Source organism: Coptis chinensis, chromosome 7, assembly GCF_015680905.1.
Source record: "Coptis chinensis isolate HL-2020 chromosome 7, ASM1568090v1, whole genome shotgun sequence".
NCBI lineage: Eukaryota > Viridiplantae > Streptophyta > Magnoliopsida > Ranunculales > Ranunculaceae > Coptis > Coptis chinensis.
The window spans coordinates 1,068,553-1,083,219 of NC_141462.1; the positions used below are offsets into that span (position 1 = coordinate 1,068,553).

The 14,667-nt window shown below is 36.9% G+C and overlaps 2 protein-coding genes and 3 long non-coding RNA genes across 10 annotated transcripts; 4 read left to right on the top strand and 1 right to left on the bottom strand.

Moving 5' to 3' along the window:
• Nucleotides 1–72: 72 nt before the first annotated feature.
• Nucleotides 73–1,463, top strand: LOC147485022 (uncharacterized). 2 transcript variants are annotated; one of them, XR_015202823.1, is made up of 3 exons: nt 73–416; nt 606–693; nt 797–1,463. It is a non-coding gene; the product is annotated as an uncharacterized LOC147485022 (long non-coding RNA). The 2 variants fall into 2 exon arrangements; XR_015202822.1 differs by having other exon boundaries at nt 73–229.
• Nucleotides 1,464–1,714: 251 nt separating this feature from the next.
• Nucleotides 1,715–4,735, top strand: LOC147485023 (uncharacterized). 2 transcript variants are annotated; one of them, XM_086571920.1, is made up of 4 exons: nt 1,715–2,864; nt 2,965–3,040; nt 3,819–3,955; nt 4,345–4,735. In XM_086571920.1, exon 1 carries the CDS (start codon nt 1,719–1,721, stop codon nt 2,802–2,804), a length of 1,086 nt encoding a protein of 361 aa, XP_086428046.1. In that variant the 5' UTR covers nt 1,715–1,718; the 3' UTR covers nt 2,805–2,864; nt 2,965–3,040; nt 3,819–3,955; nt 4,345–4,735. The 2 variants fall into 2 exon arrangements, with proteins under 2 accessions (XP_086428046.1, XP_086428047.1); XM_086571921.1 differs by having other exon boundaries at nt 2,965–3,022.
• A 1,514-nt stretch (nt 4,736–6,249) lies between these two features.
• LOC147485024 (PRLI-interacting factor) lies at nt 6,250–8,992 on the top strand. 4 transcript variants are annotated; one of them, XR_015202501.1, is made up of 3 exons: nt 6,250–7,705; nt 7,851–7,902; nt 8,449–8,992. XR_015202501.1 is itself a non-coding variant. In XM_086573209.1 (2 exons), exon 1 carries the CDS (start codon nt 6,538–6,540, stop codon nt 7,681–7,683), a length of 1,146 nt encoding a protein of 381 aa, XP_086429335.1. In that variant the 5' UTR covers nt 6,250–6,537; the 3' UTR covers nt 7,684–7,705; nt 7,851–7,988. The 4 variants fall into 4 exon arrangements, 2 of the variants coding, with proteins under 2 accessions (XP_086429335.1, XP_086429334.1); XM_086573209.1 differs by lacking the exon at nt 8,449–8,992 and having other exon boundaries at nt 7,851–7,988; XR_015202500.1 differs by having other exon boundaries at nt 6,251–7,902.
• A 1,200-nt stretch (nt 8,993–10,192) lies between these two features.
• Nucleotides 10,193–12,794, top strand: LOC147485025 (uncharacterized). The gene is made up of 3 exons (XR_015202504.1): nt 10,193–10,813; nt 11,702–11,779; nt 12,375–12,794. It is a non-coding gene; the product is annotated as an uncharacterized LOC147485025 (long non-coding RNA).
• LOC147485026 (uncharacterized) lies at nt 12,318–13,035 on the bottom strand. The gene is made up of 2 exons (XR_015202505.1): nt 12,905–13,035; nt 12,318–12,808 (listed from the first exon to the last, which is right to left on the bottom strand). It is a non-coding gene; the product is annotated as an uncharacterized LOC147485026 (long non-coding RNA).
• Between the last annotated feature and the right edge of the window lie 1,632 nt (nt 13,036–14,667).

Consider the following 14,667-nt stretch of genomic DNA (forward strand, 5'->3'; position numbering starts at 1 on the left):
CTCATTATTTTGCATTGTACCATCAGTATTTAAGTTTTGAATACCTGTTGGCGCTCTCTCCCATTTACACTTGACATTCCTTTTTTCCACTCCCATGTTCCATACTCTTTCAGTTGCATCTGAGACATCTAGTCGTCAAATTTATCCCCTTCCTTATGCAGGATTGCATGATATACTGGTGGTGCAACTGAGCGAGGAACATCATTATTTCCTCTTCTGTGGATTCCAAGTGAGCCTTGAAGTTCTAGTTAATCAATACAAGCAAGTGGCATTTACTGTATACTATCCTTTCAGTATGAATCAATAGAGGCCCTGTTGTCCAACTGTCCTGGAACTGATGAAGATGATCATTGAGCCCATATCATCTTTTAATTTAGATGTGCCAAATCTCTCGATACGAAATACAAAAGCTTGCAGTAAGAACTAAGAACTCTAGTCTTAATATCCTCATGAATGAGGTGGTTTACCTTTTAATTTGGAGTAGCGTTGTGACAACTCTCAGAGATTGAATTATACGTGATAGTTCGTTTGAGATGGGAGAATTTACTTTTTGTATTGCTTGGGCTTGCCAATTATTTTACATATTTTTTACAAAAAATTAACAGGATTCGTAGGGTGGAAATCTGATGGAGGTGATCCTTGTGAGGAGCCATGGAAAGGAATATCATGTTCTGGGTCTTCTATTATATACAAGTAACTCAAAATTCCTCTCTGTATTTTTAGTATAACCTTTCAATCTTTCATCTCTTTTTGCCAATTTCTTTAAACTCATACTTCCTATCTCTTCTGAAACCAGTCAGCTTTGCGGACTTGATCATGGTGGATCCCTTGGTAGGCACCTCGGCAATCTATCAGGTCTAAAGCACTGTAAGTGTCTTCTCCAAAATCTCTCAAATTAACTTTGAGTATATCTTAATTTGTAAAGATAATTATATTTGTCATTCTCTGGGCATTTTTTTTATTTTTATCTTTAGAGCAAGTCCGATGGAGGACTGCTAAAGAGTTTACTGATGTAACAATCTGTATATCTTTAGAGCAAGTCCATTTATCTTTATATCAATATGAAAAGAGTTTGGGACTTCACACGGTTTTTTGTGGGGTACTGATGTAACAATCTGAATTTTTGTCTAATACCATGCAGCATGTTTTTAATGCATACAGATAACTAGATCCATTGGGGATGTGTATTCGTTCCTCATGTTTGGTCTTGTAATTATATCATGAATTGCTTGATTGACCGTGGTAAGTCCGACACGGCATTGGCCTTTTTCCAGCAATTGAAGAGGCTGGGATTGAGTGCAAATGCTTACACTTATGTAATTCTTATCAAGGCATACTGTAGAAGAGGGAATCTGGACGAAGCTATCAAAGTGTTTGAAGACATGGAAGAAGCAGGTGTTACTCCGAGTGCGTTTGCTCACACGACTTTGATTGATGGATTGTGCATGCATGGTAAAACACCTTTAGGCATGGAGGAGAGCAGGGGTCCCAATTGATGTCTTTGGCTACAATGTCGTGATTCGTGGGTTCTGCAAGATGGGAGGAGGTGCAAGAAGGATGAGAACATGACATGAAGAAGATGAGTGGCCTCTGGGAAGTTACAAAATGATTCCTGATAAGACCATACTTTATACATCACAATGAGATTTAATAAATGGGTTACTCCTCCAGTGGAGAACTTTTGCAAGAAGGTGCCTTGCAAGGTGAGAATGGAAAAAATGGATGAAATGGGGGTTAAGCCCAATCTTATCACCTACAATATACTGGCCAGTGGGTACTCGAGAAATGGGAACACACAGGAAGCAGTTGATCTACTCAGTTATATGGAATCCCAAGGTTTGAAACCCGACACTAGTACATACAGCATGATAATTAGAGGTCTGTGTAGAGTAGGCAAGACAAAAGAGGCCAAAGCTTTTTTTGATAGTTTGGAAAAAGAAAAGTGTGTCATTACTTACAGTGCTATGGTCAAGGGGTATTGTGAAGCAGGTCATACAGAAAAAGCATATAAACTTTGTCTGCGCTTGTTGTCTAAGCATCAAAACCTTGTAAGTAAAAATGCTTGCTCAAATCTCCTGAGTAAACTATGTGAGGAGGAAGACACCCAGGGAGGTCTTGTATTGTTTGAGAAAATGTTAGATCTGGATTGGGACCTGGATGAGATATATTACTGCAAAATTATTGTTGTTTTATGCAGAGCTAAAAATGTGAAGATGGCACGACATGTGTTTAACCTTATGGACTTCAAAGAGTTAACGCCAGATGTCAAAACTTACACCATAATGATGAATGGATACTGCAAGGCCCATTGCTTGCAGGAAGCTTGTAATTTACTTGATGACATGCAAAAGAAGGGACTCAAGCCTGATGTAATTACTTATACGGTGCTCATTGATGGGATCCATAAAGAAAATCGAAAAAGACGCCACTCCAGTCATAACTCTGAGGGAACCACGGGGAAATTGTATGATGCTTCTACATTGCTTAGTGCAATGAATATCATTGATATTACACATGATGTTGTTATGTATACTGTTTTGATTGATTGGAACTGCAAGGCAGACAACCTTCAGGATGCTCTTCATCTTTTTAATGAGATGATAGACAGAGGGCTAACCCCTGATGCCATTACGTACACAACTCTGATGTCTGGGTATTGTAGTCAGGGGGATGTGGACAAGGCTGTAAACCTTGTTTATGAAATGACCATGAAGGGATTAGTGCCAGATGACCGTACTATATCTAAGTTACGGGCTGGAAAAGTTCAAATGAAGAAAGTACAGAAAGTGAAGTTTCTGCGTTGAATGTTTGTATTGCCAATGGATCAAACCTAGAAGTTTGAGTTATTCAAGTTTTGTTCAGGGGTAAAAGTGAGGAAAGAATTCAACGGATTATTTGTTGTCATCTTTATTTGTTTTTTAAAGTAGTAATTTTATTTCTCAAATTTGTCATGATGTTTTGCAGGCTTCAAGAAATGAAGGTTCAAAATGAAAAAAAGATTCACCGTCTGTAACATGCACAGGTATGAAAGCGAAACAATGTGCTTTCTCATCTTTGTTTCCAGTTATTGTTACTGTCATTTATTTCAGTTAAATATATGCTGTAGCTACGTAAATTTTGTTGTTCGTCGTAATCAAACAAGATGTCCAACTGAAATCCCATTATGGAACAATGTAACTGCAAATAATTTGAAATTCACATATCATACTTCTTGTCCTTATTGCATGAATTAGACCTGGCTGCTGAAGCGAGACGGTGTCGTATTTGTAAGATCTTGAAAGAGGTTCTTTAGCTTTGTTCTTTGTGATTCATATGGGAGTTCATGGCATTGTACACTCCCCGGGTGAATCTTATCAAATTTAGTTTAGTAATCTTCAATTTTTGGAGTTGCAGCTTTTGGAAATGCCGATCTCCATGCATGATATTTGTCTATAAAACGTTTAGATGGTGACTACGAAATTGATTTACTTGTCATAGAACAACACGGGAGAGAATTCCATAAGAGCTTGAGGGTAGAAGAGGTTGTTGTTGATGAAAACAGCTGGAACGCTCCTGACGTACTTTGAAAACTTAGAATCCTTCCCGTAGGTTTTAAGGCATCAACAGTTAAAAATATCTCGCTTCTGTCATTGATTGAAGAATAATGGAAATATGACACACGTTCTGGCATTTTTTAAAGAACATGTTGCACAATCTACTTTTGATGTTCACAAGTTCAGAACCTTTGAGATTGAATTTATTGATTGTAGAGTTTAGACAGTTAGCTTTGGAAATGTTGACATCCTTTATGAACATTGTCTTAGTTATCTGTTGGACAGGGTGAATTTGTTGAATTCTCAGTGTGCACTTCATCTGTGGAAATCAATAAGGAGCTTGGATGGTTATGGTTGTGCATGAATACTGTCTGAAGATTTGTCAGCCATTTAACAAAGGTTGAAGCTAGAAACTCCTCAAGGTAAATGGTTTTTATTTTGTTTTTCATGTTTTCATACCTCTACTCATTTATTTCTTAACATTTTCTGACATTGTAAGAGTAAAGAAAATCGGAGTTCTATAAACTTTTACTGTTTTTACTATAGGGGCTAGTATATGTTCTTTCTTGTTCATTTTGAGTTTGTAGTAAGATTATGCAATGAGACGACTATATACTCCATGTTGCTCAATCTTTACTACTTCCAGTGTTTTGTTTTAGCTAGTGAAGAGGCATTTACTTGGTTGTCAACCCTTCTTAATACATAAGTGAAGCTCAATTAAGTTAGTCATATAAGTGAAGCTCTCTTTGTTGCTTTGTATTTGGAGTTACGGAAAAGCTGCTAATAAACTTTTTTGACCCATTTCAACCAGGGGAAATAAACATCTGGAGCCCTGCAGTTGCACACTGGGGTCTTAAGATTTTATATGGGGATAAGGTGTAGAAATCCTTTGTTGATGAATATTTTGCAAACAGTAAACAAAAGTTGGTGATGAAGAATTTAATTTAGTGACCAAGTGTATGTACAGATTTACAGGATTCGTCTTTTTCTGTACCTCCCCACTTGAAAATGTTTTTACATGTAAATTTTTACTTACTTTTTTATAGTTCTTCTAATTTTTGTACAAAGAGTGTAAAATATATCAAAGTCGAGGAAACAACAACAAAAATTAGTTCTAATTTTTTATGTCATATATTTTCCGTAAGTACTGAATTTGACTAGCTATAAAAAAATTGAGGAAGTGGTTTGAGGGGGTTTCATCATGTCTTAACCATCTGTCAATCTCATTTCTTCTTGTTGGTTATGTTACATCTCTCTCTCTCTCTTCACATGCTTTGTTTATTTGCAACGCAAATGCATTTAAATTCAAAGTGAGCTTTGTTCTTACCAGAAAACGTTAATGCCTACCTAATGCAATCTTAACTTTTTTCTGGATAAAGTGCCATTGCATCTTTTCTCTTTAAAATTGGTGATAAGATTATAACACATGTAAAAGTGCAAGGGAAAGCAGATTATCTTTTGCTCCCAAATATGGCTGCACAAGATCACACTATTTAAGCGATATAATCATTTCGGCCTTCCAAAATGTTCGTTGGTTTTTGGTCAAATGTGTATCAATTCCCCACAATCATATATTCTGAATATAGATTATTGCCAACATGTTTGCAAATTGCAATAGATTTGGTCAAATATTTTCCTTACAATTGCAATATTTTCTATTATCTTTTTCTCATGAGAATGGATTGCCCATAGCAATTCAGCTCAAAATATTGACATTTCAAACAGCTATTAAGCCATCAACCTAATTAGACGGCACCATTCAAATAGTCTAACAACCAGTAGCCAAATTTAAGGGTGGAACTCTGGCAGGTTGGGTCGGGTTGAGGCATAACCCGAATTCAATCAGAGTTTTAAATGTTTCAATCTAAGTCTGGACTAAGTCCTAGTTAGTCCTTAAATTTTCAGCTTAAGCCTTAGTCCAACCAATTCCGGTTAGGTCGGATTATATCGGATTGGTCAAATTTTTCAGATTTTTTTTTTTAAATTATGAAGTAAAAAACACTGAAATTGAAATCTTCTAATGAAATCAAAGATATTTGATTGTTTGAAAAGAAAATTAACTTTGCTGATTACATTATTCTTTCTAAAATAGAAATTTTCAATCTTATTCTTTACAAAAATAGAATGAATAAAATATATACGTATATACATATATGCAGACGGGTTCGGATTTTCGGTTTTTTGATATTCTAACCCGAGTCCAATCCAAAACCAAATCGGGTTTTGATTTTACATAACAAAATCCGGACCACGGATATGACATGTTGAGGACCAACAAAAATTGGATTTTAGTCAATCGAGATTGGACTAATCCGACCCAAATTCCACCCCTAACCAAATTTCGTAAATTTTGGTATTAGTTGGATTTAATAGTAGGAAAAGGCAGACGAGTGGTGTCATTGTGGCAATGTTTGCGTGAGCATCAAATTTTGATCTCACCTCCACGACTCATAAACGAATAAGAAAATCCAAACTCTCTAGTACAACAATCACATACTTTCTAATTCTACTCCTCTTCCTATATCCCAACACGTGTCCTTATCTATAACGTGTTTCTCTCCAACCAAGACTCAGACTAATTCCACTACATCTCGAACCATCTTAGTAACTCCCCAAACCGAATGAAACCTAATCTAACAATCTCATTCGTCAATCTCAACCGTCCATCTAACCTCTCTTTCCACTATAAATAAACAACCACACCTCATTCCATCTTTTTATCCTTCACACATAAAAACCGTTTTTTTGAGCGAGAATAAAAAAATCAAATAAAAAAACAAAAATTTCTCTCATCATTTAAAAACACACAACTTTTAATTTGATCCATCCATTTTTCAACCCATACGCAAATTCTAGGGTTTTGTTTTTAAAAATAAATTAAACAAATTTACACAATACGGATCTCGAGTTTATCGAAATCAAATCGATAGAATTAGAGATCAAAGATTTGTTTTGTTTTTTTTTGGAAATTTGAGTGTTATTATTCTATTTTGAATCAAAAAATATGAATGATCAGTCATCATCGATGATGATGATGAATCAAAGAAATTATGGTGGTGGAAATGGAGCTTGGTCTTCAATACCTCCTCTTCCACCTCCTATTATTCCATCTGATGATCCTTTGAAATTCAAGTCTAATAATAATCCACGTTTCATGTTTGCCCCAGGGCCTGTCTCAAAACCCGGTGGAGGGAGAAGTAATAATAATTGGAAAGGGAAAAAAGGTGTCGGTGGAGGAGATAAGCGGAACAAAGGAGTTGGTATTTCTGGTCGTGGTGGTTATGAGCCACCAACTTTACATGAACTACAATCACAAAACCGAATGAAAGCGAGGCGATTTTACCCGAAGAAGAAGTTTGGTGGTGGTGGTGGTGGTGGAGGAGGTGGTGGAAATAATAATAATAGTAATAATAGATTTGGGGCATTTGCACCTTTAGCACCTAGGAATACAACATCATTTCTGATTAGAGCTAAGAAACAAGGTGGGATTGCATCACTTGTTTCGCCTTGTCCAGTAACACCAGCTGTATTACCTACACCGATATTTTCGCCATCGAGGGAGGTTTTAGTTGATATGGCCAAGGAGGAGTGGGGTGTAGATGGGTATGGTTCGATGAATGGGTTGATTAGGTTGAGGTCACCTGGGAATGAGATTCAAGACGGGCGAGATGAGGATGAGGAGGAAGAAGGTGGTGGGTCGAGTGAGAGTGATGTGGAAGAGCATGTTGAAGTGGAGAGGAGATTGGATCATGATTTGAGTAGGTTTGAAATGATTTACCCGAATTTTGCTGATGAGAATGGGAATCTTTTGGAGCATCCTATGGATGATCAGGATATGCATATTGCACAGCTGGAAGAAGAGAATTTGACTTTGAAAGAGAGGCTGTTCTTGATGGAGAGAGAAATGGTTGATTTGAGGATGAGGTTGCAGTGTCTAGAGACTGACAGTAGGGGTAATAAAGAGCACAAAGATGGTAGTTTGGAGAATGAAGGCGAAGGTGGCATCAATAAGGACGAGAATATGGGCGATGGCGAAAAGGAAGAAAATGAAAGCGTTGGCGAAAAGGAGGAGAACAACGACGGCGAGGCTTCTGAGAATGAAGGTGGTGGAGATGTCTGTTCAGAGAAGAGCTTTTGTGACGGTGACTAAACAGATCGTGTCACTTGTCCATGTAAGTCTCTTCTCTTTCCAGACATTTCTAGATTTGCTTGATTTACATTTTCTGATGTTGTTTTGTGAAGGTTTTGTATATAGTGCTCTAAGTAGTAGGATTAACTACTTTACTGCCTATGCTTTTGTGTCTGTTAATTTGATAGAGGGCAAGTCAAGTTTGATACGTTGAGCTTGGAGCTTGCAGTTTATGTCTAGGTAATGAGACCAAGGTTTAACAAATTTATGTGTTATTGTTATCTGTTGTAACGGTTAAATAATGATGCTCAATTTCTTTTATCTGATATTATGAACTTGTAGTAGGGGTTATATGAATTGGGCATTGAATTATGTGGTATTTTGTTTTATTATGTATTATCTGCTATTGTGAAGTAGTTTGGGTCACTCTATGGTTTTCAGTTTTAGTAAGGCATTGCTTTGGGTTGTGGACTGTTACCTATTTCCCACAAGAGGCATAATCTGTTGATAGATTCAGTCAGTGAAAATTGCAACCGGTGCATGTACCTTGTAGTAATCTTGCTGGTTCCAGGTCATGTAATAGTAATCTTGCTATTTCCATGATGATGCATAATTGTATTGTTTCTGATGGTATAAACTTGTAGAAGGGTTTATTTATTTTTTGGGAGTAAATAGAAGTGCTTGATTGAGTTTGGCATTAAACTGAATGGTGTTAGATATCTTATATATGTATTATCTGGTTGGTCTTTGTTAGTAGCTCATGTAACTGGGATGTGTTTTTTTTAGTCTTAGAAAAGAAAATGGAAGCAGTAAGGCAGTCCGTCAGATTTTGGACTCTTACCTACTGGCCGCCAGAGGCATAATCTGTGTAGCATGGGCTCTGTGGAATGCTTTGCGTGAGTGAAAATTGCAAGTGGTGCAAAGTTACTCTATAGTGATTTTGCTAATGACATCATGTGATTGAGGAGTGGAGATGTTCATCAGGTTGTAACTTGATGGGATGAATTGATTGCATCGAGCTGGGCAGAGCTATACGCTCTTACTTGCAGCATATAGGTGGATTCAGCAATGAATATACCGAGAAGATGCTGTCTTCTCAAACCTCCTGTGTCCAAGGGATACAAGTCTCAAATTTGAGATTCAATGAAATGCCCAGATGCGTCTTCACCTGTGTTTGGTAGACTGGGGTGCACAAAAGTGTTATGGAAGTTGGATTGGAACAGCTATTAACTTGGTTTGTATAGTTCATGCTAAATCCATGGTCTGTCATGGTTGAAATGTGATACTTTCCTTGGTAGAAATGAAATAATTGAACGGAAACTTTCATGGCGTTGTTATTCTTACAATCTTACTGTTCTTTATTCTTAATGTGTTAAATGGCATGTTTTCTTCTACTGAGTTGGGACGGTGTGTGTCTTGTACTTGTTCTGCAGTCTGTTTGCAGAAAGTATAACCAGTTGGACCTGTGAAGTCATTATCAAATTTAAATGTGCTTGAATCTTAGTTAGCATGTCCATATAATTTGCAAGATCTGTTACTATCTGATGTAGTATGTGCTTAACAATAACCACCAGTATAACCAGTTGGACCTGTGAAGTCATTATCAAATTTGAATGTGCTTGAATCTTTGCTAGCATGTCCATATAATTTGCAAGATCTATTACTATCTGTTGTAGTATGCTTAACCAATAACCACCACCACCAAACTCCCCTCTTTTTCAACATTTATATTAATGTAGTTTCATATCGTGCTCTAATTGTTTGCCAATTGTCTAATGATGCTGCGGAACGGTTTTGAATGTCTCACCCCCGCACATGAAAATTGCAGTCTTTTAACCGACTAAAATCTTTACCTTCCCATCTAAATCAGGTGGATCTATATTCTCGTTAGTCATCATCCTTGGAGAGTCCAGGTGGAAATGTGGGATACATTGTTGAGTTATCTGATCATTCCTGAATGCGAACACACATTGCAGTATCAGAACTAATGTGACTTGATCAAATGCAATTGTGACTTTGAGACTTCATGCAAGATTGCAGTATCAGTATGTGTACTAAGAGAGTCAGAGATCCGAATAACAGTTATCAGAACAAAAGAAGTAATTATTTTTATTTTTTTGGGTTAACTAGTGTTACCCCCCACTAGATGAGCCAATTAGGATTTCCCCCCCACTAGATGGAAAATTAGGGTCTTCCCCCTAAACACACGGTCAACTTGATTTGACGGTTAACTTTTAAGTCAAATAATTGAAAATTACACAAATGCCCTCTTTGTTTTCAAAAAAAAAATCAATTTTAATTAGGTGGGGGCATTTATATCATTTTCAGTTGTTTGACTTGAAAGTTAACAGTCAAACCAAGTTGACCGTGTGTTTAGGGGGGAGACCCTAATTTCCCATCTAGTGGGGGAAAATCCTAATTGGCTCATCTAGTAGGGGGTAACACTAGTTCACTCTATTTTTTTTGATAGCCACCACCCCTATAAAAAAAGAAGTAATTGAGGGAGAGTTTTGAGAGTGTCCACGTGGGCAAAACTAATTACGATAAAATAGGGAGAGCTAAAACCCACGATTCAATTTCACGCCATCCACTCCGAAAACCCCAAACTCTATAACCTTGAACTTTGGCTGCCCAAACTCTAAATAAACTGGGCGATAGATATCTGGAAAAACCCACGATTCAATTTCACGTCCTCCACTCCGAAAACCCCAAACTCTATAACCTTGAACTTTGGCTGTTTGTTGAATATCCAATTCTCCAGCATCTCGACCAAAATCAAGGTGCGACTGGTACCATTGTGGATTTCGTTGAGCAAACTGGAAACAAGTCTCGGAAACACTGAAAGAGAAAAATCCGCAATATCCACCCTGAAACACTGAGAAGGAACTATAGCATCAGTAACAGTTGCATCTCTTGAAGCCGATCTTAACAATGTGTTGTCAGAAATAGCACTAATTCAGATGGAGAAAGGGGGGAAAGGAGAGAAAGAAGGGAAAGAGAAGATGGTGGAGGCGCCAAATCAACTACAGCATGCAGCTCAGGAGACTGAACAAATCAAGTCATCGGCTTTATTAGAAGATGGTCGAGGTTGCATGGAGCAAAATAAATTGATATTGAGAAGGCTGCTCAAGATGTTGTGCTTCGTGAACAAGTATGTTGTTTTTACCTTCTACGTGTTTTGGGCTCATTAGTTAGAAACTTTTTAACGAAATTTCTTTTTGAAGATTCCTACCATGATCATGAGTTTGAAATCCAGGCTAGCCTACTAGACTTGGTGGATCATTCTGCCCTTTAGCTTTCATAAATTGAACATGCCTCAAGGGACAGCTGCTATAGTTGGGATTTTCGTTAAGTTTGTGATTACTTTGTTTTTTTTTTCTTTTCGATGAAACTGATTATAAAGATTTTTATGTGTGTTTCTTGAATAGGTCGGTTCCTTGAGGCATGAAACTCACCTTATTAGATTAAGTAATTCTGGTAAAGGTGAGTTTCTTTCATGTTGATATGTTAGACTTGGGATTTCTGTTACCCATGCAGTATGCAATAACACTGCTGGACCTCTTATTTTTCAGATCTTCTTTTCGTATTATTTGTTCTCTATACCAGTGTTTATACAAATTTTTCTTTTAAGAATACCAGCTTTGGAGACATATTTTGGTCCAATATGTCATTTTGTTCTAAGGTCTGTCTAGGTCATCACTTACTATTGCAGTAAAAACCATCCTTGCATATTATAGATTCAACGATTTACTCGAGTTCTAACCCTTTTGTGCACTGCACAACAATGGAAGTTGGCGCTCAATTTGGAAAATTGAGTTCAAGGATGATTTGCAAATAATTGAACTTAGAGCCTTTAGAGGTACTTTGCAGGTGTACTGCCTTCACACTAATCTTGGTGTCATGGTATAAGAAAATGCAATTTACACAAGTCATGAGATGGTATCATATTCATGGATGAATCATGTGTTGGCATTTGCATGTGGATAGCATTCACATGCACTGAATCATAAACGAAAATTGATGATTTGGTTTCATTCAGGTGGGGGCCCATTACTTTGAAGAAGGAAATGTGCAGCTAGATGCTAACCATGAATACAAGGATTCAACTATGTTACAGGTTATGTCATCCAACCACCAACATTTTTCACATAACAGAAATATGTATATTACAATACTATCATGTACTGTTCTTGCTGTTAAAAGACAAAAAATGAGTAGAACATCTACGTTATGCATCGAACTTAAAAGACTGCTGATTACTGAACCTTTGAGAGAGTCTCTGGCTGATTGTGGTGTTCTCGCACTATATTTTTCTTAAGAAGCACATTTTTTAGTTGGGTGGTCGAACACATCCTTAGAGCGAGCATAAAGATTTGAACTGAATAAATCAATTTAAAAGAAATCAACTTTGCTCTACTTTCTTGATCAGGATACTGCAAAAAGGAATGTTAAATAGTAATTGTATTCACGGTAACGAATTTGGATATATCTTTTCTTTTCTTTTTTATCAGTAAAATGTGATGTGTATATATATAATCATAAATTCAAACTTCGTAGGATGTGATATCCCACTCAGATACAACAAAGGGAAAGACAAATACAATTTCGATACTAAAAAAAAACTACAACTGTGAGAGAAAGCTAAAATTTGGATGTCTCTAAAGTGCTAAAATCTTGAACTATATAGGGCTGACATTAACATTTACTTTCAGTCACCCGAAGATTGTGCGGTTTCCATAGCAAACATTATTCGCCACAATGAGACAAAGTACTTGGCATCTTTAGAGGTTTGCACTCTGATATAATTTCTTTTTAATATGGGTGAATTCCTTGACAGTAAATATTTACTAATGTTTGCACTTTGGCAGGCTTCCTATTTGAATTTGCCGGATACCACTTTCAAAGTACTTCAGTTGTTTTCTTTTCTTTTTTCTTTTCAATATCGTAAGAGAAAATACAATAGTAAAATAAAAGTGGCGAAGAGGGAGGATCTGACAGCGTTCTCATATCATTTAGTATATGATTTAGTTATATGGTATGTCAATAGACACACATTATGCCCAGACAATCCAGTCGATCTGCCCCTCCTTTAAGAACAGAAGCATAACCTTATGACTGCAATGTTTAAGTGATCCTTGAACTGTGCCTGTGACATTTGATAGGCAAGATGTGAGAAACAAAATGATTTATAGTTTACTATTTTTGCATTCATTCATATTGCAGGTTTCTCTATCCCATATACCTGGTCATTTGTGTGGCTGCTGCAGCTGTCATTGAGTCTTTTCCTGATTTCTCTCGGGATAAGTATGCTCCAAATTTGACATCCTGACTATGACGGTGAGGTTTTCCTAGATTTTTAAGATATTTCTTTTGAACCCAATATATAGTTGCTTATATATGATGATCCACCAAGTCTAGTAGGCTAGCCTGGATTTCAAACTCATGATCATGGTAGGAATCTTCAAAAAGAAATTTCGTTAAAAAGTTTCTAACTAATGAGCCCAAAACACGTAGAAGGTAAAAACAACATACTTGTTCACGAAGCACAACATCTTGAGCAGCCTTCTCAATATCAATTTATTTTGCTCCATGCAACCTCGACCATCTTCTAATAAAGCCGATGACTTGATTTGTTGGGTCTCTCGAAAGCCGCATGTCAGTAGTTGATTTGGCGCCTCCACCATCTTCTCTTTCCTTCTTTCTCTCCTTTCCCCCCTTTCTCCATCCGAATTAGTGCTATTTCCGACAACACATTGTTAAGATCGGCTTCAAGAGATGCAAGCTGGCATCGATGCTATAGTTCCTTCGGTGTTTGAGGTGGATATTGCGGATTTTTCTCTTTTCGGTGTTTTTAGAGACTTGTTTTCAGGTTGCTCAACGAAATCCACAATGGTAATTTCGCACCTTGATTTTGGTCGAGATCTTTGGAGAATTGATAATAATCAACAAACGACCAAAGTTCAAGGTTATAGTTCGTTTGGGGTTTTCGAGTGGAGGACGTGAAATTGAATCGTGGGTTTTTTCGTTGATATCTATCGCCATTTTCTATTTTATTTAGAGTTTGGGCAGCCAAAGTTCAAGGTTATAGAGTTTGGGGTTCGATGCATTTGGATGGCGTGAAATTGAATCATTGGGTTTTAGCTATAGTTTCATTTATTTTATATATTAATTAGTTTTGCCCACGTGGACACTCTCAAAACTCTCCCTCAAAAGATCATCATATATATTCATGTAGTTACTTTTATAGTTTTCTTCCCACGTAGAAAACGTCCTTGGCATCAATATAATTCATCTAATTATCGATACGGTGAGTCAAGATTGACGAGATTGCTGCATCAGGAACAGAAAGGTATGAACATGGGACCATAATCAAATTTGCAAATTGCAATTCATTTTTATGGACATGGGTGTTTGCTAGGCCTATATTAGAGCCCATGGACCTCATTTGGGTCGATAGTCCGTGGTCTTTAGTATGGGGTTTTGTACATAAAAGGCCTCGTACTATTTTGGGAGACTCTGTTCACGTACCTTCTTTTTGGATACTGTACACACATCCAACAAGTCAACAACACAAAACTGAACTAAATTTTGAGGTTCACTAAATTTTGAAATAAGTCCGTTATTTAGTTTAAAAATATTTATCCTTTTTCATTTCCAAATATTTTTCGAAGGAAGTTGGAGGGGTCATTAAAAGATCAGTTTAATCTTCAATGCCAAACTAGTGGCGGGATTCGAGCCCCAGACCTCTGGTATCATCACCCAAAGGTTTTACCGACTTTGGTAGTTGGCACCTGCTTGTTTAAATTTTGTTACTCACTTTGTTTAAATTTTGTTACTCACTTTTAAAGGGATTGCATTAGATTATTTGACTCATTTTTAAACTTGTTGAATATAAGTTTAAATTGCGTTTATATAAGTTGATACTCGAATAGCACTACTAGTGCATCCCAGCTCATTTATACAAATATTGAAATCCCATGGAAAAACTTGGTATAATTTTGGTCT